Source organism: Pterocles gutturalis, unplaced genomic scaffold (assembly GCF_000699245.1).
Source record: "Pterocles gutturalis isolate BGI_N339 unplaced genomic scaffold, ASM69924v1 scaffold3606, whole genome shotgun sequence".
NCBI lineage: Eukaryota > Metazoa > Chordata > Aves > Pterocliformes > Pteroclidae > Pterocles > Pterocles gutturalis.
Genome location: NW_010105199.1, coordinates 25,365 through 50,119, shown reverse-complemented (window position 1 = coordinate 50,119; position 24,755 = coordinate 25,365). Strand labels below are relative to the sequence as shown.

Here is a 24,755-nt window from a genome sequence, read left to right as displayed (position 1 = left end):
GGTCCTGCCCAGTCAGAACCTTTACGTACCACACCTTTAACTCTCTCCCTCTCACCCTCGGCTGGGGGCAGGAATTGTGTGCGCAGGTGTGTGTGGTTTTGGTCCCCAGCCAAGGGCTAACCCATCACAGCTGCTAATGGTGTGTTTGCACGATGAAAGAGGAGCTGAACAGCTTTTCATGCACCATAAGTAGAAATAATAAGAGATTAGCTGTAACAGCCAAAACCAGCCCTGAGCGCAGAGCACTTATTCCCCCAGCACCACAAGACAGGGCTTGCTGTACTCCTCCTACCTCCACACAGACAGATGACAGGCTCTACACCCAAATTACTCTGCCTCCAAGGAGCACTTGCTTCTCATTGTCCTTCTATCACGCAAAAAACCCTCCTTCTCCCCAGCCCTCACCACTGGGGCCCTTTCTTCATAAAGCCAACCACATGATTAAATCCAGTCTGCTGCAATCACAGGCAGCCAAAACGTGTAATAGATGGTACGCAGACGGCTGCAGCAAGCTTTGCTCCAGACAAGTGTCATTCTCCCCACCCCCTCCAGCACAAAACATCCCTCTAACTCACTCTGTTTCTCTCTCTTTCTCTACAGTAAAAAATCAGCCGCAACTGCGAGACAGCACAGCAGAAGAGCAAGAGTTAAGGACATCACAGATGCCCTTGGTTTCTACACAGACAGGAACATCACATCAGATTCCTAGATGACCCTAGGGCTCATGCCCAATGCCAAAGGTCAGAAACAGTTAGAGGAGAGAGGAACCAGAACACCTGAAAAACCACTCTCCAAGTTTTTCCTTAAATCCCCTCTTGTAGGTAGAACACGTTTTCCAACCACACCACCTTTGTGATCTCAAAAAGTCAGACAGCATCTCATTTACTTTAAGTTTTGCAGAGAAAATGGAGTGATGTTCTCCAAGACTGTATCATTGCAGAATAAGAGAATGGTTTCATTTAAAAGAGTTATTTCTGACTAGCCATTTCCCTGTAAAGTTATTTTGGATTTCTGTTAAACACAAGCTTATTTCCTTTTGTGAAAACGAGAGCTGAAACTATGTCAAAAAAACCAAATGCACACCAAGCATCAACTTCAGAAAGAAGCAAGAGAAGAGACCTCATGGCGATGCCAACAGAAGAGGGGCAGGAAGGGGAAGATGTTCAATTCAGCTGTCCAGAGTGGCGAGCCATTAGTAGCCCTTTGATTTCCTGTATGTTCAGAAACCTCAGAGTAGAGGTTCCCATGACAAACACGGTGACAATGTGACAGCCTTACCTAGCAGCTTCTGTAGTGCGGGTGGGGTGGGTGTCACCAGTAGCTGGTTAGATGAATGCCGTTGCACTTTAGGAGGTAGTTGGTAATATGGACTATGAGGTGACTTGTATGCATCTGAAGAGAGAAACAAAGAGAACTTTTCAGATCAGGAAACTCAGAGTTCCTGGCAACTCCAGCAGCTCCACCACTGGAAAGCATGCCATTCACAACGCGAGATCCAGTAACTTAGCTGGATCACCACACCGTTTGGAAGGACACCTACAATTTACCCTTAGAACAGCAGGAGCAGAGACACGCTATCAGCCACAGCTCCACTCTGGCCAAGCGCCTCCAGGCAGATTCATTTGCCACCTTCTCCCAGAGGCACACATACCACCACCCAAGGGGTGCTTTGCTTTGGTAGCAAGGGAGAAGTTCTGACACAAAACCAAACTAAATCAAGCAATAAGGGAACAATGACGTCCAAGTGTGCATTCAGAGCCCCAGACACTTAGCTATCCTCATGTGGCCGGGGGGACTTCCTCCAGTGCCAGCCTTGAACTCACCCTGAGGTGAGGATGAAGATGTCTGTGAAACAGTTTGAGCATGCAGAAGTTCTAGTGCAGTTTGGTTCTTCTTGGTCTTGCGCTCTGTATTTGCAGTGTTCATTTTCTTGGGACGTCCTCGTTTCCTGCCTGCCATTTTCCTTCCTTTTTTACTTAGCTTCTTCTTCCGTGCTTTGGAGGGAGATGGCTTTTTAACAGAATTTGCCCCAGCCTTCTCTTCTTCAGCACCAGAATCCTAAGAGATTTTTAAAAGCCAAAAGCTCTTTAGTAATTTCTGCCTATAGATGCAGCATTCCTTGTAAGCAAGCATGAATAACTTTGTTAAATCATTTTATGAAAGGAAACTGATGGATCGTAGTTAAAGAACCTGCCAGTGAAACAGACCTGCTCGGGATACGAGCTCTCCCCACCACCCAAGAACTTGTGCTAATTCTCTTCTGGACTTACTCATTGCAGGAAAGGAAATCTGTAACTGTTGTCTAAGAAAAGCTGATTATTCCCCCTGAACTGACTATACTCTTCAATTGAATTTCATTAAAAAGTCAAAGCACATTCAATACTTTAGAATTTTGTGCACAAACAGTCGCATACAACAGAATGAGAAAGGAAATGAGTCTTTGCAAAAGAGACCCTGCACACTTTGACCTCCGTTCAGTGGGTTATGACTCAGGGAAAGCTCTGCAAGCTGGTGCTGAAGGTACGCGAGGATGGACAACCAGCTATTCTATTCACCTTGCAATACTTTTTTTTTTTTCGAGAATTAGCGCTGCAGTTCCCAAGTGCAGCTGTTATTAAATTTCTCCATTATATTTTTGTCCAGGGCAACAGCTATACCAGTTTACACATTCAGAACAAACACAGTCTTCCCACAGACTCGGGCTTTTCCCAACACTGGTTACGATTTCATGCACGGCCAAAGAGAAAATACATCTACTCTACAAAAACACAGGACGTTCACCTTGTTTTCTTGAACCTTCGTTGGAGTAGTTGTGTTGCTCTTATTTTCTCTCTGTTGACGACGTCTAGCTGCCTCTTGTTCCTCCTAGACAAACATTTTAAAAGACTTAATAATTTGCTCAAATATTTATCACTTTTTAATACAGACCACACTGTTTCCCAGCTTAGACTTCTACAAGAGCTAGGTGCGAGTGCTCTTATCATATAATGCCTAATTCATAAAAAAACTTTTATTAGCAGCAAGGGGCAAACACTCACCCTGCCTCAGGCATCACTCAGTGGGAAAAGGAAAATAAGTGCAAGTCGCCCTTCTGCACTGCAGTACCGGCTGTAACGGGTTTCAAACATACAGCCACAGGGCAAAGGAGATTCGGCTCCCACCTCCTCCCTCCTTCTGCCCCTCCCAATCCCATCCGCCAGATCACACACTGCTGTCACAGGTTTTGGTTGGTTGGTTTTTACACTATTAAATATTTCAATAGTTTTACGTATACCCCCAACACTTCATGTGTTGCTATATCACTTTAAAAATCTTACATGAAATGGCAAAGCCATTAATTATCGTCTAATTCAACTTTAGCCAGGACTAGGGAAAACGTGGGCCCTCTCCAGAAGGAATCAGGAGACCTGGGATATGGAGAAGGCTGAGGTACTCAACAACTTTTTTTCCTCAGTTTTCACCAGTAAGTGCCCAAGCCACACCGCCCAGGCTGCAGAAGGCAAAGGCGGGGACTGGGAGAATGAAGCACCAGCCACCATAGGAGAAGATCAGGTTCGAGACCATCTACAGAACCTGAAGGTGCACAAGTCCACGGGACCTGATGAGACCATTCTGCGGGTCCTGAGGGAACTGTGGATGCCCCATCCCTGGAGGGGTTCAAGGCCAGGCTGGATGAGGCTTTGGGCAACCTGGGCTAGTGGGAGGTGTCCCTGCCCATGGCAGGGGGGGGCACTGGGGGGGCTTTAAGATCCCTCCCAAACCAAACCATCCTGGGATTCTATGAAGCCTGTGGAGGAGACTAACAAAATAAAGCAACTTTTAAGCTTGATTTTCTACTAGGCAGTAAGGACAGGAAATTTGAAAAAGCTCGCTCAAAGCCTTTCTTGTACCTTCCAGGTGAGGTTTAATTTCCATAAGAATTCGGGCCATCCCAACACTTCTTCAATTTAACCAAGTTGTCAACTAAACCCTATAAATGGCAGATTCAACTAGCCTCACCACTAAAAGCAGGGATGTTCAACAGTACGTGGATGCCACCCTGCATTTGTTCTTTTTACTCTGAAAAGCCTTTTTCCTCCCAAGTTGGAACTCAGCAATCTGAAATAACCCAGTCCCAAAGCTACCGTTAGTCTGTTTTCAACACTTCCCAAGTCAGTCACTCTGAAGACTAGCGTTCACCTGAAGTTTTCAATTAAGTGGCCTCACGTAATTATCTGACTGGGAATACCAGCCCCATCGCTTGTTTCAGATTAATACAGCCCAGCAGAGTCTCAGAAATCCCTCTGGCATTTTAATTCCTCATGCGATAGCACAGACTGCAGAAGTGACACCACAGTTCACAGCTCAAACAGCCTGTCCCAAAAGGAACATCTCAGTGCTCTTCAGCTTCGTCTTCATACAGCCGAACACTGGGACAGACTCAAACTACCGGTTCTGTCTTCAGCTTCAGTTCTTTAATGGACGAGGAGCTCTTTATAGACCTCTAACGCAAGCGAAGAACACCTTGTGGCTGCCCCATTAATTCTCTATTAGAAAGCCCTTGAACATGATTGTATTAGTGCTTGATGGCGTATGATACTTCACTCCAATTAGCTCCCTACCCGTGTTCCCTGCTTATCAAGAAAATTTGATTTTCTATCAGTTTTGTACATCCTCAACAAGTAGCTGCTCCATTATTTTGAGTTTTCTACAGAAAATGACAGAAACTTACCCTGAGTTTTGGATTTTTGAGACTAGAAAAATAGTTTTCAAGCTGAAAATAGAAAGATAAGATAGTCATTTTCAGAGTCACAACATGAATACATAAGAACAAAATACCAGCTTACGACAACTGCAGAACTTCTGACTGGTTTTCTTCTGATAAGCTACATCAAGAAGCCATTTATATTCATTCTTTGTAGAGACACAGAGATGCTGTGTAGCAAGGAGGACACAATCCAAGCCTCAACAAGGTTTTACCATCTTCACCACTGCCTATCCTTGTTCTAAAGCTTTGTGTCATATATCTTCACTCAGCAGAAGGCTATTTTCAATGAAGCCACTTCACTCTTGTACTCCACTAAAATATTTATCTGCACTCTACTGTATTCTTTAACAAAAGCATTATTAGACTACATCAGACTTAGAAAAATAGTCTTACTATCATCTTGCAAAAAACTCAGCGTGGGAATACACTATTTCTCCACCAAAGTTTACATTGCTACAGGGTTGTTTCTGTTTTCTTTAACTGAAAAAAAAAAAAAGTGAATGCATCAGCGTTGTTATGGAGCTTGGGCTAGTTCTGCAGCAACTGAAAATTCAACTAAAATTGAGATTGAACACGATTGAATGAAATGGTCTGTACACCACAAACCAAACTGAAGAATTCAAGACCCACAGAGTCTTTACTCAGCGTGGAAGCTATAGCACAAGCCCACCGCTCTGCATAGATGCAAATTCTGGAGCAGGAGAAGGAATTGCACTTGTAAATCTGTGCACCTTCAGCGAATGAACGAACTATCGTAGTGCTGTCCGTAACGACACTGTGTGTGGAACGTGCTGCACTGGAGCAGCCAGAGGCTAAGCCACCCAGTACGACTTGCACGTTCAGGCAGACTGAACAGGCAACTGGTGAAGGGCACCCCTCCCAGGTAGGTGTGCTCCAGGTCTGTAAATATGCGGAGGAATATGGAAACAACTCCCAGAAATGGAGCATGTTGATTCCAGAGCGGGCGAAGCAGCCAGAGATTGACTGGCCGTATCGATACTCACTATGGTTCGGTCAATAGTATGCAGGTAGTAAGAAACTGGTTTCCCGGTCCAAGACACAGACCCTTTCAGTGGCGATAGCTCCACAACTCTCATTATAGTGCCAATATCTAAAGGAAGAAAGTCAAGTTAGGGAACCAACATTCGCTCAGTTTGCCGCTCAGTTCTACTCAGCTGAAATGAGTCATGGAATAGTAAAGGCACATTCAAAACAAAAAGATAAACTTTGCATTCAGACAGCAATGCCCTAGAAGAAAGCACTGCGGGGAGTTTAAAAAGCAAGTTCTTATTCTACACACACCCTACAGAAAATGTAAGAGATTTTGAAGATCTACCTTCCATTTCCTAAGAGACAGCCACTCTAGAGTAAAATTACGTGCTAGTGCAAGCTTTTAACAAACAAAACCTTCCTGTGTCTCAGAGACAACTTTTACGAAGAACCCAGCACCAACCCATCTGCAGTAAGAGGCAGGATTTAATTAGGTAGGACCAGTAACGGAACGTCGTTAGATCCAACCCATGTAAACTGCGACTGCACTATATTTGGATTGGGGACAAACATGTTTTATATTTGGAATGAGGACAAACATGTTTTATATTTGCTTTCTTGCCTACATTTGTTTTGTTCCCTAGAATTAATAGGTACGGGATGTGTCTAAGCATTTCCATAACCACCGAACACCGAGCGAGCGGCATGACTGCAGAAAAAATTATGGCACACTTCTAATTAGATAGAAAATTACCTAGAAGGGTGAAAAAGCAAGGTTCAGGATTCAGCAACCTCAACCACTATTTTAACCACATTTTAATACTTGTTTTGGTTTGTCCCAACTCTTTCCACATTTCAATTTCTTTTTCCACATGGCACTGCCACGGACAAGAATGGTATTGAGAAAAAAGGTTGCCTGCTTCTTAAAGCTTTGTCTTTTTCACTATATTTTTTTAAATTATTTAACTGTTCATCCTTCAGATCAAAACATCAGATAGACAGGCAAGCTACACGACTTAATTCCCAGTCAGGCACAAAAAAACCCCACACTGAATAAAAGCCTGATGAAAAACCTCGTCAGGCAGCAGCATGAAGCTAGCGCAGCAGAAGGAAATCACCTTCTCTGCATGTGAGGGATATTGGCCACGTTCTATGCCACGAGGTCGAAGTGGATGACATTTCCCTGCAAGTGTCACTCAGAAGAGGCCATTCGGGCTGGAACAAGCCCCAGGGCTGGGTACATCCCGTGCATGTTCATTCGATATTGGGATTTCTGAATACAGTCTGGGCAATGAATAGGATTAAGACCTAGAATTTATTTCCACAATATTCCCTCACTGTTTGTAGCACACAAAGGTAATTTCTTTTCAGGACCTCTTATCTGAATCCCTGGAAGAGTTTCCTATTAGTGCGAGCTAATAAGTACTCCTACAGTAAGCAATCTCATTCACCCAGATCTTAATTAGCTATCTCTGGGTAATTCTAACATCAATATTCACATTAAGCATTAAATACCAGTTGATATATAAAGCTTCAGCATTCTAGAAAACTATTCCCAGTGAATCCGCACTGGGGTGCAGGCTGAAATAGGATGAAGAACTGGCTCAACTGAGACTCATAATCAGGGCTTTTATTAGGGGAAAACAGTAATACAGCCCCTTTGCCTCCCCACCATGTCTTTAGTAACTGCAGTCTCCCAAACCTAGCAAAGAGAGAGATAACAAAATGGTCAGAAGCCAGGAAAGAAAAGGCTTGAGAGGCCAAAAATCTTATATTTCATCTAGTGCCAGTGTGCTGTAAGAGAGGCAGCAGGCTTTCCTTAGGTGCTCTTTGTCTTCTGAGCAAACCAACAGACTGATCTCAGCTCTCTGGAGGTTTGACAATTTCCAGGAGTACTGTTCTGCGTGGGTTTTGGGTTTGTGGTTTTTTTTTTTTTTTTTTTTGTACTTTTATTTTCAAGTATATGTCCACAAAGGATTGGCAAGCCAGGGCCCAAGGATTATTAAGGTTCCAAACAATCAGACGCTACAGAAAAGAATATCAAACAGGAAGGAAAAGGGCAACTTTGGGCGTCTGATGCGCAGGACATTCGTAACAATTCAAGCTTAGTAAAAATAACTCACAACGGCACTATTTCAGTGAAATGCCTTAATGACAGTCTTCAAATTACTATTCTTGAAAAGCAGTTTACGATGAGTGTCAGGCCAAGAACAGAAAATACAGCTTGAGATTTGTGACTCAGTATGTTCCTTGCCATGTTTGCACAAGGAGGAGAATAAGGTGGTTTTTAAATTTAGGAGTGTTTTGCACTGGACACGGTAAATATGTGCAAAACCCAGCTTGGATCATTCTTTTGCTTGCAAAATTTCCACAATAAAAATTGAAAAAAAGGTCAGAAGCAAAACCAACAGCACAGGGCGTTAGTAATGTCAACGCCTCATTAAACTGCAGTTCACATACTTGCAAAGGACAACATTGGCAAATATCAGCTCTGTGTTCAGAAGAGAAGAAAAACCCAAAACTTTGTTGGCAGTAAAGCAGACACAGCCACTGGGCGTTTACGGGCTAGGTCTGTTTGATCGGTTTTCAGTACAAAATACAAGGCGTGCAAAGTTGAACATTTTGGCTTCTAAGCCTTACAAACCACGACTGGTGGGATTTACCTGTCCAAATTCAGACAGCTGCGGTATAAGGAACCTGCACGCACCTTACGTCAGTCACCGCAGCTCTTTGTACTTAACAAAGAACTGGATCACGCCCTTGAAACACCTGATTTCCTTCAACTATACAAGATGCCCAGCCAGGGAAACGTTGACTTCAGAGACATCTAAACACAGCGGGATGAACCCCATAAAAAGAGTGTCTGTTTGTTCCAGTGTTGGGTGAGGTTTTGTAATTTGTTTGGTTTAAATCCATGTCACTTTGGCATGTATGCTGTAACAATATAACAGCATTTTTTCTACTTATGCAACTCTTTAAAGATCAACAAAAAATCCCCTACAGACATATTCAGATAATGAGCACACCGTAATTGTAATGAACAATAAAAAAGGCAATCGTACCACTCAAGTTTCGACTGTTTATTCTAAAATTTAGAGGTGCAAAAGGTTTTGAGGACACAATTCTCCCACCTGGAAAAAAAAAAAAAAAGTCAGCTACCACTGTTCGTTCTTGAAATTACTTATTCAATATAACCCAGTACAGAGCCCTCCAACAGCAGCCCCAATTAAAACTATCACTTGTATATCACTAAAAAAAAATTACTTAAAGCTTATTCTGACAGTAAGAAAGTCATCTATTAGTCCCGCTAGCTAGCTATGAGGTGACACCTCAAGGATCACTTTAAAATGACAGACCTTAAAACACTTCAAAATTAAAAAATTAAAAAGCACGTTAATTCTCAGTGGCAATCTATAGAAATTTCAATCAGGAACATTAATATCTCATTCCTAGTTAGTATCTTTGGTACACAAGCCCCCAAAGCCCTTTAAAGGAATGCTGATCTCCTTGTCACAGCTATTTGTGGTCACTCAGCCCCAGGCACAGAGCCTGAGCACCTTCGGGAAAGAGAACTCTGCTTTCTTCATTTTGTAAAGAACCTTCCCCACCTTGCCACTTCTTTCAAGCCATCGCTAAACACAAGGCTTTAAAAAAAAAAAAAAAAACAAAACAAACCCATACAAAGAACAACCGCTAAAATTCAAGAAGAGAGCTTAAGTTTTGGGGTTTTACGGTTTGCATCAGAGCCCAAAAGCCACATTAGCTACTTTCAGCACAAAGCTGTACAATGGGAAGCCACAGCTTCTTTGTTCATTCCACACATTTTTCTTTTCAGAAATGCTTCTACCATAACCAAATAAAATTGTCACTTATCCAAGCGGTTAAGAGGAATGAAAAAGACACCTCGGGCAACGTATGGGTCACAGCGGGGTTACTGGACATCCCCAGTCACTGGTGTCTGCAACGCGACTTCTCCAGAAGCACACAAGACATCCAGTGCCAGTGTTCCCATTTTAACAGCCAGTACTAAATGGGACAAGTGAATAGGAGAACCCAGTGCCTGAATTCAGCACAAACTCATACACAAAGCCATGCCTAGACAGCCAGGGAGCTTTCCAGCCTTAGCTGCGGTATGTTTTGTTGGCTCCCGTACCAGGTACGAAAGGACCGGCAGTTCCTCTACCCCACGGAGCTCCACAGAGTCTTCACGTGCAGTTACCAGGTAATCAGGTAGCTCAGAGGAGATACCAAGGTGGGAAGTAAGAAGCCCAAGAAATAACCATTGCGGTGCAGATGCTTGTCCGCAAGGCACAGAATGAAACCCACCAACCTGGCTCCTGATGGCTGTAAGCCAGCCCTTACCACCAGCAGCTCCCCCAGTAAGCAGGAAACCAAAGGAAAAAGGGGTAAAGTTGGATTTGTTACCTTCCTTCATGTTCGCAAATCGCTCCTTCAGTTGGTGATCCACCTCAGGACCAAAGGCAAAGTTATTCACAAAAATAACACTGTAAGATAATGGTCTAGTTAATAAACAGGGACAGAGGAACGGCACCCAAGTATGTACACACCCACCCCCCAACCACCACTCACAGACGCTTCCAGCCTTTACAGCCGCCTACAAAACTGAAAAACGCTGCTTGTCCCCAACTATACAGCTACTTCCACCTAACAAAATGCTTTCTTCTTGCATGATGACACAAAACAGTACCTTACCTTTAGCATTCACAGACGCTGCCTACATCATTACATTTAAAAAATCGTAACGGCATCCTGCTCTCGCAGTTCCTCTCAGCATGCAGCTGAGTTTTGCAGCGTAAGTTCCAACATAAAAACAAGGTGCAAAATGTTTTCACCCCTCTGCCACGGGGAGATCAAACACCAAGACAGGAACTCCCAACACCCTTACAGGAGTTAATCCACATGTGAAAAACGATACTCCAACACAACACATCCCATTACCTCTCTACGTGCATTTAAAATATTACAGCAAAATATCAAAATATATTTTTTCTTCTAGCTCTAAATTTCCCCAGAATACAAAGAAGCAGTTGACATTTCTCAGCAGGTTTTCCCTGCCCTAAACCCAGCACTTCACCCTAACCCCCAACGGAGGAGCTGCATTTTTATTTTTGGGTTAGGAAATCCAATGAGGGCTTTTGTTCCTGAAAAAAACAGTCATATGGAAACAAAGAAACCTGCACATTGGCACAATCACATAAACGATAAAAATGTTTGGGAAAGAAACAGAGTACATCACAAATTTAAGAAATACCCCTTTATTTCTAAGAGCCTGAAAGTCTGGGGCTGGTCTCACTGTCACTGGTGCCCGTTTCCTACTGGCTTGCAACCAGTGTCCTCAACATCTCCTGGAAGCTGCCCGGCACCCTGCACGCATGAACCGTGAGAGCTGTATACTGTATAGATGGTATATTGTTTCAACATAAAGAACCGATTGCTTTGCAAGAGATCTGTTTGAAAACTCCCCTCCTAGTGCCTCCACACATGAAACATGTTCAACAAGGACACTGAGTTTAAGAGCAGCAGCCAAAGCTATTAAAAACCACGGATGAAAAAAATGTTTATACACCAAGAAAAAAAAAAAAAAGTGAATCTTGCTATGCCTTGCTCTTGGAAATTTGGGAAACCCTGCCTGGCAAGTAAGGTTAGCAGGGGTTCTTCCTCCTCCATCCCACCACGTGCCAAAAAAAGAGGCCAAGCATGTTAATGGGACTAGAAAATATCCAGGAAAGGAAGGGAAAAAGCCATAGCTTGCCAGCTATATATTTTTTTAGTGTTCATTCTGGCACAAGACTTTGTACGCACATGACAGGAGTGCAGGAGCCCCCAGTCCACCTTGACTTCAACCCTCGTTTCAGCACGTATCGCTAAGCTGCAAGTACAGCTACGAGCAGGAGTGCTGCGTGCCGCACGGCACCGCGTCGGACCGAGCTCTGGTACAAACGCAGCCTTCCCTTCAGAGCCTGGCCACCGGCCCACGCTCACGGGGAGGGCGACGCTCCAACCTGCTCGCTAAGATCGGATGGCTCCAGGGTGAATTCATCAGACAATCTGCGGGCTCATTAGACAGAGCGGACGCTGAACAGTTAGCGCACTCGGAACAAACACAAACACCTAACAGTTGGGAGGAAAAAGCGACTTCTTTTTGAATTTCTGTATCAGAGAGCAAGGTGGCTGTGGGTCAGCAGGCATACAGTTACCTGCACACCACCAAAACAGACATCTACCAGCATTTCTGCACGCAGTTAGGTGTACTTCAGCTAAAAATTAAAAAAAAAAAAAATTAGATTTGTTCCAAGGCAAGTTGCACAGAGCAGAGGAGCGCACGTTTGGAAAAGCAAGCAAAAAAAGCAAAACCCCAGTATGCTGCAAGGCTGGGACACGTCTGTCCACAAATTAAAAGGCACCTCCAGAAGTTTAACTGAGGTACATCGTATGCAAAAGCCATCGGCCTGGCAGATGCCTTCTTGATGGAGTACTCTTAAAACAGTGTCTTGGAAGCAATCCATAATTGCCACAATGCTGAAGACTTTCCGAGAGCCCTCTTTGACAACTGTCTTCTATCCCCCCACATAATGGGGTGGCCCAGAAGGTCATATAAAAATAAAGACTTTTTTTATTTTCTGTCCATAAGGCTGAAAGAATGCAAAGCCTTGAAAAATACAAAAGTATATTTTATTGCTTTAACAAATTTACTCCCTTTTGCTACCCATCAAATAGGAGCGTAACCCTCTATACAGATCTTCACTGAAATAAATCAAGACAATCAGCTTAAATGAATTCTCAATTTCAGTTGGAACAGACTCAATTGGGTCTTTTGCCTTTTTTTTTTTTTTAAATGGAAAGTAAGCCTAGCTGTATACACCAACAGCCAAGATAACTAGTGCTTTGCCAGAATCACTGACATGAGCTACAAGGATATGCAAAACAAACAGGTTTAGTCTCCTCTGTACAACCAGAATTTATCTTGGATACACCCTTGCACGTAATACCATGGGACACGCACTTAAACCAGTCAGAAAACAGGATCTAAAGAGGCCCGTATAAAAGTTGGCAGATAGGCTTTTGGTATTTGCTATGGAAATTCTATATAAAAAGCTGGCCAGCCTCCCAATTTCCATTTTACAAACTCCCAAATATTCAGTTCATAAAGCAGCATTCAATCGCTGTACTGTACCTTGTGTTCGCAATCCTCTCTCTCCATTCTTCTGAGAGGAAGTCACCTCTTTCCAGCTTAAAAAAAAAGACAAAGAACACAAAAAAAAACCACACACACACACAAGTTAACATTGTTCCTTTCTGCTCTGAATCCCTTTTCCGGACTAGCTCAGGGGTACCACTACATATAGGGGCACGTGAAGTCCTTGGGAAATACCGAGGGGACGAAGCACCCAGGGCTGCTCCTCGGGTCCCGGAGGTGCCTCCCTCTCTGCTCCCACCCTCCTGCCGCAGGATAACCAGGGAAGGGTCCCCGAGTGCCCTCCAAAGGCTGTGCTCCATGGCGAAGCCAGCAATGCCGCACAGCGCCCGGATCTGAAACGATCAGGGAATGCCTCCTCAAGTCCCCGCTGCCCCCCACGGCTCGGTCAGCCCCTCGGAGCAGAGCGGGAATCGGAGGATGGAGACTTGGCATCGGAGGACGGAGACGCGGCACGGCGCTCGCCGGGAGCACTGGCTTGTAATTCAGGCTCTTGTTGCAACGGACAGATAAGCATCTGATTTTTCCATGGTACTAAATATAAATCTTGAATGCTTCTAACACTTTCAAGTTGGAAACCAAGTAACATAACGGCCTTATTTGACAATAATTACAGTTATGACTCCAGTGACTTATACAGAACCTTTCTGATGAAACCACATCAAGTCCCAGGTTAAGACCCGCCACATCGCTCTTGCACAGATCAATGTTTTCTCAGTCGTGCTTTTGAAACGAGAGAGAAATCTACGGGCCATGCTGTTCTGCTGTGCCACAAGTAAGGCAGAAGGAGGGTTGGGGGAGGAAGATAAGAGAAGGACAGAAAAAACAATATGCAACTATATAATTAATGACGCTGACACAGTTTGAAGGGGCAAGTAAGATGATGGTTTATATCAGAACCTCAGGAACATCAAAGCAACGACAGTGACTGCTTAGCATCCTTTTTCTTCATATATTCCTTTGTGTGGCAAGAAGCGAGCGTTTCGCATGCCAGCGCTTATTCTCATTTAGTGACAACCCCAACAGAAGCGCCTGCACTGCAATGCAGACACGCTCAAGCTCCTTCCAAACCTCGCTCGCCGAGCCAGGATACCCGTCTGAGGGAAGCACCAGCGCCTGGTGCCTCCCACCACAGGCTCCTCTTCCCGGCGGAGCAGCCTGACACCTCTCCGAGCCACAGAAGGGATGACACACGGAGGTAAAGCCGCCTGAGCCATTGTGAAGGACAAAGCCACAGCTGCCAACAGGAGCGGGTCTCCTCCTGCTTCTCAGGAGGAAAGGGGGGAAAAAACCAAACCCAAAAAAGTCCAAATGCCCTTCTGCTAGACACTGCAGCCGAGGGGGGAACAGCAAGGGTTCTCCATGAAACATCAAACAGTTGTAAAAAGTTTTGAGTTTTCCTCACCTCATAGACTGAAACATTTTTTCTAGGGCTCTATATGCCCTATTTGTGAATGGAGACCATCTCCAGACTATTTTTAAGAGATAATTTTGTCTCAAAGTCTTATCTGTTCTTGCGGTAAATAGCTTCATGGTTGATTCACCAAGATACAGTACAAGAAAACCCACATGGAGGGCAACTATATTTTACAACAATTTCTGCAAGTCAGCTTCTGTACTGCAGTCCTCCACGCCACACAGTCTCTAATGTCTACATGAGGTTTCCGTCCACTAGCAAAGAAAGAAAAATATTTGAGAAATAGGGAAGCATGATTATAAAGCCATAGTCTAGCAAGAGAACAAAGAACCAGCGTAACATGAAACTATTTTGAAATACTAAGCTTCATATAAAGGTCTTGAAATCTAAACTAAGCGGCTGTTATACTGAATTTGGATCCAGTTCCACTGTATGTTTGTCCTGCCTGGGTGGTTAGGTAGAGCCCAGTTACAACCAAAATCTCCGTGGTTTAACCTGATGTAACACACATGGAGGCTGAACACTTTTTCCCCCGTCTACTTCTGCAGGATAGAGCCATGTTACAATTCAAATGAACCACAACCCTCTTGAAACCCATCTATTTTTGTATTTTAATGTTACCCTAGCTCATGCTTAGCCAATAGATGAGGGAAATAAAATCTCACCAGGAAAAATACTGGAGTACAGAAATAACAAGATGGTCAACTGTGGTTCAGAGTAAATTGGTTATTTTTTCCCCTCTGGAAGCACGACAGTGATTCCTGGATCAGTGGTCTCCTAGACTCAAACCAGAGCACAAGAGCTGTCTGAGTGACGACTGCTGACAACCAGTTTCTTCACCTTCTGTACTTGGGGAGCAGGGATCAACAAATAATGGCCTAAAAGGAGGAAAGCAGGATCTTCCCCACCAACCGACACAGGAAATCCATCAGAATTCCCCCAAAATCCCAGTCAACTCTGTGGTTTACTATAATTTTCAGAGCGAAAGCAGAACTCTTAAGGAAACTCCAACTAACTCCTGGCCAAGGGCTGCAGCAGCTGAACCAGTAGAAGGATGTGGTCCATCATGGTCATGGAGGGAGAGGGTGGCACGGCCGTGCGAAGCCGTGGTGACAGCTACAGGGATGCGCTCAACCTCTTCCCACCAGTATCCCCACCCCCATCGTGTTCCTCCTCTCTCTCTGCAAAACTTAATCTCCTTAGTGAATAATGATCTGGGGGAGACCATCTGTAATGCAGATATTTTCATCTGATTAGACAATGCAGGAGACGTGCTTTATCTAAAAGGATAATTAGCTCAGTGAAATCCGCTCCAGAGTGCTGCCAGCCTGCATTGTTTCTAAATTTAGAAGCCAAAACAGGTTTTTATTCAGGTTTTTCAAACAGATAAATTTGTTCTACGGAGACTGCAGAAATACACTCAACAGCTCCCATTCCTATAACTCGAAGAAAACTGGCAGGTCACCGCTTCGGGGAAGCAACAAGAGGTACACTCCAGAGGGTGTGCATTCATCACGTCGCAGAGCAACAGTTGATGAAGGTCAAGCCCCGCTGCTGCGGAGGAGGGCTTCATTCTCACCCCAGCACCGGGCTGGGAGTCTCTCTGGTAACGCTCTATTTGACCCGCTACACAAAGCCATAAATTCACACGCAGAATGTCTCGTTCCAGGAGCCTCCATGCAAACACTTGGCTCACAAAAACCAGTCATTTCTGCCTGGAAAAGTACACATGGTTATTTTTAGGTTCCTGTTCTTTTCAAAAATAACTGGAGGCATGAATCCAAACCTCCAAAATGTGGCACCATTTCAAAGCCACAGGGGATGTTTGGAGGGCTTTTCAAAATACCAAAACATCAAGTTTCCCGCTGAAATAGGGCATTCAAAAATATCTGGGACAAACAGATACTGGCCGTGCCTCAGCTGCAGTGCACTGGTAAGCAACGGAAGTTTTTAAGTCCAGGTGATGTCAGTTATCCCCACAAACCAGCAGCTGCTATCAGGCAAGAAGAGACAATGCTACTCCTACACAAATCACTCTGGTTTTGCTCAGAACAGAGATTTCCAGGAAAACAAGCCAGACAGGGCACCCCATACTCCATCAGAGACAAGCCTGCAAGCTTACAGACGCCAGGCTCCCACTGATTTATGCACAACAAAAATCACCTCTAATCCACGGGGCTGACGCTCAGAGCATCTTCAGCGTGAGAAGCTGCTGGGGTTTCCTCTGAGCAACCAGCGCGCGTGTCGGAGATGTCCATCTCACCAAACTCCCAGCCTTTAGCAACACCAACCTGTGTGTTCCTGTACTCATTTGGAAGACTTGTAGATGATTTCCACCTACTGCTAAAAGAAACTTTTAGGGAACAGGGGAAAGTATCATTATAACAACCCTGAGTAAACAAAAACAAAACAAATCCCTGTCCTCAGCAGAAGCCACTGCCAGCTTCACTTGCAGAGCGCTAGTCGAGGCTATGACTGCAAGAAAACCTTCCCCTAGCAGAAGAGTACAACAGGTAGTAGGCACTCAGGACACACTGGAAACTTTCTTTGTGGGTACCCCAGGAAGAACGTTTAAGCACTTTCTGCTACACCGCAATCTCAGCATTGTGCCCTAGATACCTGGAGAGGGCTCTGATTTTGAGGCCACACGAGGATATTTACAGTTAGAAACCGTGAAAACCCATCTGCCTCTTAATTGCAATCCTGCTTCTTAATTTGAAGACTGCACATGTGCAGAAATTCCCCAAGAAAGACTCTCTAATTATCTAGGCCTAATGACCTTAGAAAAGTCTCCTGTTTCCTTCAGACAACAGTTTTCTTGAAAAGAATGGGGTAAGGCTAAACGTGGGAACTTCTGACTTCCATTGGAAGAGAAACAAGAAGATGAAAGGAGCTGAAACAGAGCGAGATGTGTCAGACGTAGGACCTCCTAGTCCAAAGAGCTGAAGCAACTGATGATGATGAAAAAAGCCCTGGAAGCAGAATGCATTCCCTCCAAATGCAAAAGAGAAGACTAGCAAAGAATACGATTATCCGTAACCCATCAGGAATTAGACATCGGGGGAGATGAGAAGCAACCGAACCTAAACAAGCAAAGCACAGGGATGTAAATATTTACAGCAAGTTTAAACAGATCAGTTCAATATAAAAACCAAGAAAGATTCTTATCAGAAAGTGTTACTCTCTTGGTTTATTTTTCCAACTAGAATCATGAGATTGAACAGCCCGTCATCTAACATGAAACTCAGGTCATTTAACAGGATTAAGAGATACAATTATCTACAATAGCTGGAGATCACGAGACTTACAAGCCAACGTAAGATGAGCGGACTTTCTCCCGCTCCTCTCATGCCCTGAATGGATCTTCCCACTCCTAAGCCGCAGCGATGACCCCTTACTAGCAGCTGTAGCTCTGCAGAAGCCTTCGGCATCCAACGTGCCTCAGGACACTGCCACTAGCTACTGGAGAAGTTTAACGTGCAATTAATCTGCAAGGGACTAGGTAACCATGTTTTGTTTTACTGAGAACATCTGTATATTGTCTCTGCCTATTTTGTATGGAATCATTTCTCAAAAGAGACTTTTGTCTATGATTGTGAACAAAATATAATGGAAATATACCTGGACAATCAGGGTTTCTTTTAAATATTGTCACTGGACCTTGCTCATCAGAATTCATGTGTCCAAGCTCAGAACTTTTTTTACAAGGATATTTGGGTGGGGAAAGCAAGGAAGTGAATCTCACCAAAACAGTGCCAGCTAAAAGACAAGCAGCACTTTTCAGTGAGAAATCAAAAATCCCTGTGTTGGAAACCTATAACTGTACTAGGCTCTTGGCTCTTGAAAAAAAAAAACAACCACCAACACCCAACAAACCAAAAAACAACCCTACAGGCCCAGCTCCAGGATTTATTGCTGCCTTATGCACCACAGGCAGCTGTTACATGCATGAAGTCAAAACCACCATCCACATTATTCAGACAAAGGGATCTGCAGGTGGGATCTGAGACTTCTTCCCACTGAACTGCTGCCAAGCTTCCCTCCTCCAACACTTTATTCTTCTCAAAATATTTATTTTTCATATGACTGCCTAAAACATTAGAGTGGAATTCACAAGTTAAGCTCTGCTGACGACAGACTATTTCAATTTGTGCTTATTTTGTCTCCAGCAGTTGGAATTTTGAGACCCCACTAAGCATTTTGCAGGGACAAAGTTGTTTTCCAGAAAGAGAAAGATCACAGGCTTTTTAATCCTGTGTCTTCCAGTGTCTTGTAGTTGCTTTATGAGACAAGTTTGCTCTCTGTTTAACAACAGTCACCTATAGAAGATGCTGCCTAAGGAGTTACTAAAGAAAATATACTGTTTGGCAAGGAAAAGAGAACGTGAGGCTGGGATGTTTGATGAAACAATAAAAACTAAATAAAATCTGCCCTGTGTGTCTACATGTAAAAGACTAAAATCTATCTTCAAGCATCACTACAACAAGGTGAATAGGAAACGAACTCTCCTTAAGACAGGAGCTGCAAGCGTTCAACTCTCCCCAGAAAAGCAGACTGCATACAAAAAGAGAAATTTTACTCTAAACACTTCTCAGAAAACAGAGTTATGAAAGCCAAAGAACCTAGCAAAAAATAAGTAGTTTTGTTTCAATATAGTACCAGACCCTGTCACTTGGAATGCACAAAATGGAAATGCCTGCTGCCTACGGCAATCAATATGCTTTCAATATTTCAGTCCAAGTTCCTATCCTTTTCTTTAAATGACACAGCTCATAAGCAGAGTATCTTCACCAACAATTCCTTTCATGTAATGCCAGCTGGGTGACACAATGGAAAAATGCCATATGGCCACTTCATGAAAAGTAAAGCATTCACAGTGTTTCCACAGCAGGAAAGAGTTAGCAGCCTGCTATCAATCCTGCTACAAACTAGTCCCCCAGCAGGCCCAGCATCCCTCTGAAGAAAATCACGCTATACGGTAAAGCCATTTCAGGAAGAAAAGGCACGGAGGCAGGTGGTACGATCACCTTCTCCAGCCTGCTTCCCCAAGGGAGAGCTGGAGCATCCTTTGTTACAAGATAAGCACCCAGCAGGGATCCCAGCAGCCACGGAAAACTGGGAAATAAAGGCTGGCCATCCATGACCCGCCATTCAATCCCACACTGGTGGGACGCTGAAAGCCACATGGTTCAAACCATTCCATAAAATAGCAATAAAGGTTCTGTACAGAAGGAAGATGAAGCAGTTCCCCAAACACTTGCTCACACTTCAGCGGTGGTACGCATTCCTAGCTGCAACTTCTGAGCAGGAAGAGTGACCCAACTTCTCTGGGCAACTCGGGAACAACCCTGATCCATCCAGCCTCTTCCTTGACCATAGCAAAGTGGCAGGAGAAGCATCAGTACAGGTATTTTTAAAACTCCCAGTGGGTTCCTATTGTGCTATGGCTAGGTACATTTCCTCACCGGGAAGGAGGAATGAATGTATGATTACGTACATTTCCTCACTAGGCAGCAGATTTTCTTAATGACATTTAAGAAGGGGGAAGGGGAAAGTTATTTCACCATGTGTCCCCAGCCCCAAGTAGAGAGATGTCCTGTGATAACCCACTTACTCCTGCAGCTCTGTTTCCACTCTCAGAGCATCTAATTCCAACCTTTCCAGGTCAAAACTAACCACCCACCATCCTGAGCCCATACACCCATCCCTTACCTCCAAGTACAAGCCATCTATCCTGTTAATTGGTCCTGGAGTTTTCTGCTCTAACCCCATACTACTGGCATTCATCCGGAACTCCAATCCCATGCTGAAACCTCTGCCACCCCATCCTGTCCCCTCCACCACCTGTCCCAACTGACCGCACCTTCACCTGCCTGCAGAACAAAGCTTCAGCTTTTGTTTTCTAGCAGGAGATTTCAGAAACCCAAGGAGGAACTATTTTCAACGCCCAAACCATGGAGACAGAGAGAGAGGGGAAAAAACCAAAAGTAAAAGGAGATTTAATACAAACAGAAGACAGATGGCAGCCCCAGTTAAAATGACAATGTTTTGGAAGAATAGGTCTTCCAAGAGCTTATGAAAAGACCTGAAAGTACTCCCAGTAACCCCACACCACATGTTAAGCCAGACAAAGGGAGGGCCCTGGGAGGATGTCTTGAAGAACACCATCCTGGGGATCGAGATAAAAGCCAGGAAGCAGATATAACTCGTACTGCTGCTTGGCTGGTGAAAGGCTGAAGAGGACTCTGCAAATTCTGTACATCAGCATGGATCACAAAGTTTTTCAGCTGAATTTCACTCACTGTGTATTCTGCATGTTTTTTCCCATACCATTTCATCCACTTTCTGAACTCTCTGTCCATCGTCTAGAAGAGGGAGGAAAAACAAAACCACCGATTAGGACATCTCATGTAACCAGTTACATTGCAGAAAAGGCAAATGCAGCTCTGACAGTGTTCACTGACCCCCCCCCCCCCCAAAGCCTTTTTGTTTGGTTAGGTTGGGGATTTTTTGCCATTAACACTCAAAGGATAGGCAGACATACAACTACTGTAGTTTGGTTTCCTTCAAAATCCCTTTGCTTCACCAGGGCCACGTCCAAGCTAGCATTTTCTTATCTCCTCCTTTTTCAAAGGTGCAAGGCAATCCGAGTTGACACTGCTCAGTACTAAAAATGGCACAACCTTAAGTAGCTACTGCGTTGTGGTAGATAATCCCGCAGCGAGGAGGAGGCACTGAACGCAGCCCAGTCTAAGCCCGGACAGCAAAGGAAGCCACAGGATAAAGCCAGGTCTGCCAGGGTGCGTGAGAAAGCAGAAAGCAGCATGCAGAGCAACTGAAAAAGCGAATGGAGGGAGCATAGCACTTGACAGAGCAGCCAGGAAGAATGCTTCAAACTACATCTAAACAGACTGGGGCTGCAGAGGACGGAAGGCTACTGCTACCCACCCAGGTGGCTGGCACCTGTTTTCTGTTGCCCAAATACAGGAGAAAGGAACCAAAAACCCCACACATGAAGAAAGCTTGGTGCCTTACAAATATGCATCTCCTAAAATCTTCACCCCATCTATATAAAAACTGACAATCTGCAGCACAGATCATTATTTTAGAGTGGCAGCGAGGGTCCAGCTACACCTATACAACCCCTTTGAAAGTGAAACTCAAGTGTCTTGGAAAACTGAAAAACCTCCTGATTTTTAGGACTTGACTCCACAAATGAACAGCTCAAATTAGGAGGTAGCAGAGAAAGGAGATGAAGGAGAGAAGCATAGCAGGAATTCTGGCTTCACTGACACCTTGGAGACAGTGGAGACCTCCATCAGCAGGAGCAGTGTGTGACAGATGTGTTTCTTTACGTTTCAAAAGCACCCCAAAGCTTAGTAGGTCACCTCACTAAAATCTTCAGTATTTTCATATGTTGTATTAATTTATATTTTCAATTTTTCTTCTTTTTTTTAAGACAACTTCCCTGAAACAAACCCATAACATTCTTCCTCTTTAGCTGAAGCTTTTCAAAGGCATCTGCATTAATTGTCATAGTAACCAGAGATGTGTTGCCACAGCCAGTCTTAAGTAGAAACTTAATCCAACCCCTTCCACAAATGTTTGTCAGAGACGGGGAGGAAAACTGGTCCATTATATGCAGCACAAGGCAGATTAGCTGTACACAGGCAGCTTCACACATTTTGACACAGCAGCAGCTGCGTAGTTGTTAGATCAGACAGGACACTGTCAGTAACCAGAAGAATAATGCAAATGCAATTATGAAATACTGGTGTACTTCTGAAACTGAAGACACAGCAGCAGCTGCGTAGTTGTTAGATCAGACAGGACACTGTCAGTAACCAGAAGAATAATGCAATAGATCGTGTTCAACCACTAATCTTATGAAATACTGGTGTACTTCCGAAACTGAAGGTACCCCATGAGTTAATACTCCTAGTACTCAATTTGTGGGTAATTTTTTTGTTTGCTAACCATTTTCACTAAAGCCTTGTGTTTGCACAATGACACGAAGGGGTATCAGTGAAAGCAGGAGTTTAACTTTCCCTCTGCAAGTGACTCCCTAATGAAACCAGAACGCTCGCACAGAGGGACTGCAAAGAGCACTCCAGTTGGAAATTTCCACTGGGTCATGGCAGGGGAAACAAAACAGATTTTCACATCCTTGTCCGATCCTCTTCACCACTGTGTTTATGCATTTTTGCCCACACCACTGAAAAGGAGGATCAAGGATTTTTTTTTTCCCCCCCCTCCCTTCATAAGGTATAATTTTCCAGCCTGTACAGGCTGAGTCAGCTTGTTTTGACAATACGGAGGGATAAGTTTCTGTTCAGTCTACTGAAGAAAGTAAACGTCTTAAAGTAAAGCATGACTAACCTTTATTGTTTGCTTGTAGCTCATTTGCCTTCCAGGTTTGCCCTGGAACTGATTATCTTTGTGTGTCCCCATCGGCACAGAATTAGAAGAAGTGGAAAGAAAGCTGCCTGCCTGACTACACATAATGGTTTTCTTATTATAAGTCTTCATTTAGGGGCCCACTAAGCAGTTATTAACCAGATACCCAACAGAGGCCTCATCAATTAGCTTACAACAGTTTAATAACTAATCTGAACTTCAGCTTTAGGACACCAAAAAGGGGCATCACTACCGTAAGCAAAAACATAGCCTTTAAAACTTTTAAGAACTATTTGTTTGGTGAATTCATTCCCAGATTTGCTCAATGCGATGGTCGCTGGAAGCCCTGTGTTAGAGCCAGGTGTTCAGGGGAAGCTTACGCCGAGTTTCCTTCCAAATAGGTCCTATGCCATTACTGTTAAAACAGCTTTACACCTCCTGGTCTTGAAATCACTCAGAAACATGCGAATGCTCCTTCTGTGCCCTCCCCAAGCACTGCCAGCAGCTAGACGAACACTTCTTTCCCCAAGCGTGCCGTGCTCCAGCTCTTGCTAGCTTGAGAAGCAAAACCAAGTAGGACTGGAACTCTGCTTTTCTTCCCCCACAGCACTTAAGTCCGCTGCATTAGCCCCTCAAATAAGGCATGTATACATAACTTACTTCCAACAAACTCACCTCAGCATATTTGGCTGGAATATCAGCTTTCTCCACACCGTAGTGATGTTTGCAGTTTGTGGCTGCAGCCACTTGAAGCACCACCTGACCCACACCTGAAGGAAAGAAAAAACAAACCTGAGAACAAGTTTCAGTAGAAAACCACTGCAAGGGGAGATAAGAGCTTTTAGAGCAAAGGCCAGCAGGAAAAAAATGCAGGTAATCCATGGGACTAGGCTGCAGGGTACAATTTTGACTCCCAGTTGTGTCTGACAGCTCTCAGACGAACTCCATCCCTCTCTCAGCTGAAAAGCAGACTCAAGGCAACGTGCGTTACTAAAGTCAGCCCCGTTTCCCTATAAGATGTGAAACGCTACGTGCCTGCTTTCAGTCAAAAGAGTTGACATCCTAACTAGAAAGTAAACAGCGCAATCTCACTTCTGTCACAGAAAAGAATTTCTAGTATCTTGTTTTGAGATGTATATTTTTCAATACATTGAGCGCTTTTTATGATACTAGCATACGACTAAACATTTACAGCAATGTTTGTATCGATAATTATTGATGGCTACTAAATATTACAGGCTCATTTTTACAAATTCACATAGATTTCAGAATAGCTGCATTTTCATTTATTTGTCCACAAATTTTATATTTATTCCATCAAATCTACAGGTTTTACATTGTAATTCACGATTTTATTAAGTAATACTTGTTGGTCACATACCTTTGCCATTAATTTAACGATGGGTTAAAATGTCTGTCCTTGTGAAAACCACTATAAATATTACTAGACTAATTCTGAAAACACGTAAAGCCTATTTCTAGACAAGCTGCTCTAGAATACTACTTTAGGAAATATTATATGACTATAGAAAATATAAAAAATTTAGAAAATATTTATTATTTAAAAATTTTATTCAGAAGCAACCACTACGCTGACAAGACTGAGCATTACTTAAACATGCATGGACTTCCCATCACTCCAAACTCTACTTGCACCAGATGCTACCAATAGTAACTCGCTGCCATTTCTACACCTTGCCTGAATGCACTCCCTCTCCTCACCCCAGCTTACGTTAAAAAGAAAAAAAGAAAAAATATTTTCGATTTCTGACTGTATGAGCAGCCCACACTTCACCTTGCCTGAATGCACTCCCTCTCCTCATCCCAGCTTACGTTAAAAAGAAAAAAATATTTTTGATTTCTGACTGTATGAGCAGCCCACACTCTGCACGCACTGGAGCAATGCCACTCCATGTTTGTTAAACCAGTCACCGGCAATTTTCTTACAACATCCAATATTCACCGATAGCACACTGCTGCATCACTTT

The 24,755-nt window shown here is 43.8% G+C and overlaps 1 protein-coding gene across 1 annotated transcript in view; it reads right to left on the bottom strand.

Moving 5' to 3' along the window:
- Positions 1-1,278: 1,278 nt before the first annotated feature.
- Positions 1,279-24,755, bottom strand: part of LOC104471800 (histone-lysine N-methyltransferase, H3 lysine-79 specific-like) — a gene marked incomplete at its 3' end in the record, with an annotated part of 33,961 nt that continues 10,484 nt past the window's right edge. The window contains exons 7-15 of the mRNA XM_010087282.1: positions 23,443-23,537; positions 20,536-20,735; positions 10,163-10,242; positions 8,800-8,868; positions 5,752-5,858; positions 4,712-4,753; positions 2,782-2,865; positions 1,824-2,058; positions 1,279-1,392 (exon numbers count right to left, since the gene is read on the bottom strand). Coding sequence (XP_010085584.1) covers positions 1,279-1,392; positions 1,824-2,058; positions 2,782-2,865; positions 4,712-4,753; positions 5,752-5,858; positions 8,800-8,868; positions 10,163-10,242; positions 20,536-20,735; positions 23,443-23,537 — 1,026 coding nt within the window. The remainder of the gene's footprint in view (positions 1,393-1,823; positions 2,059-2,781; positions 2,866-4,711; positions 4,754-5,751; positions 5,859-8,799; positions 8,869-10,162; positions 10,243-20,535; positions 20,736-23,442; positions 23,538-24,755) is intronic.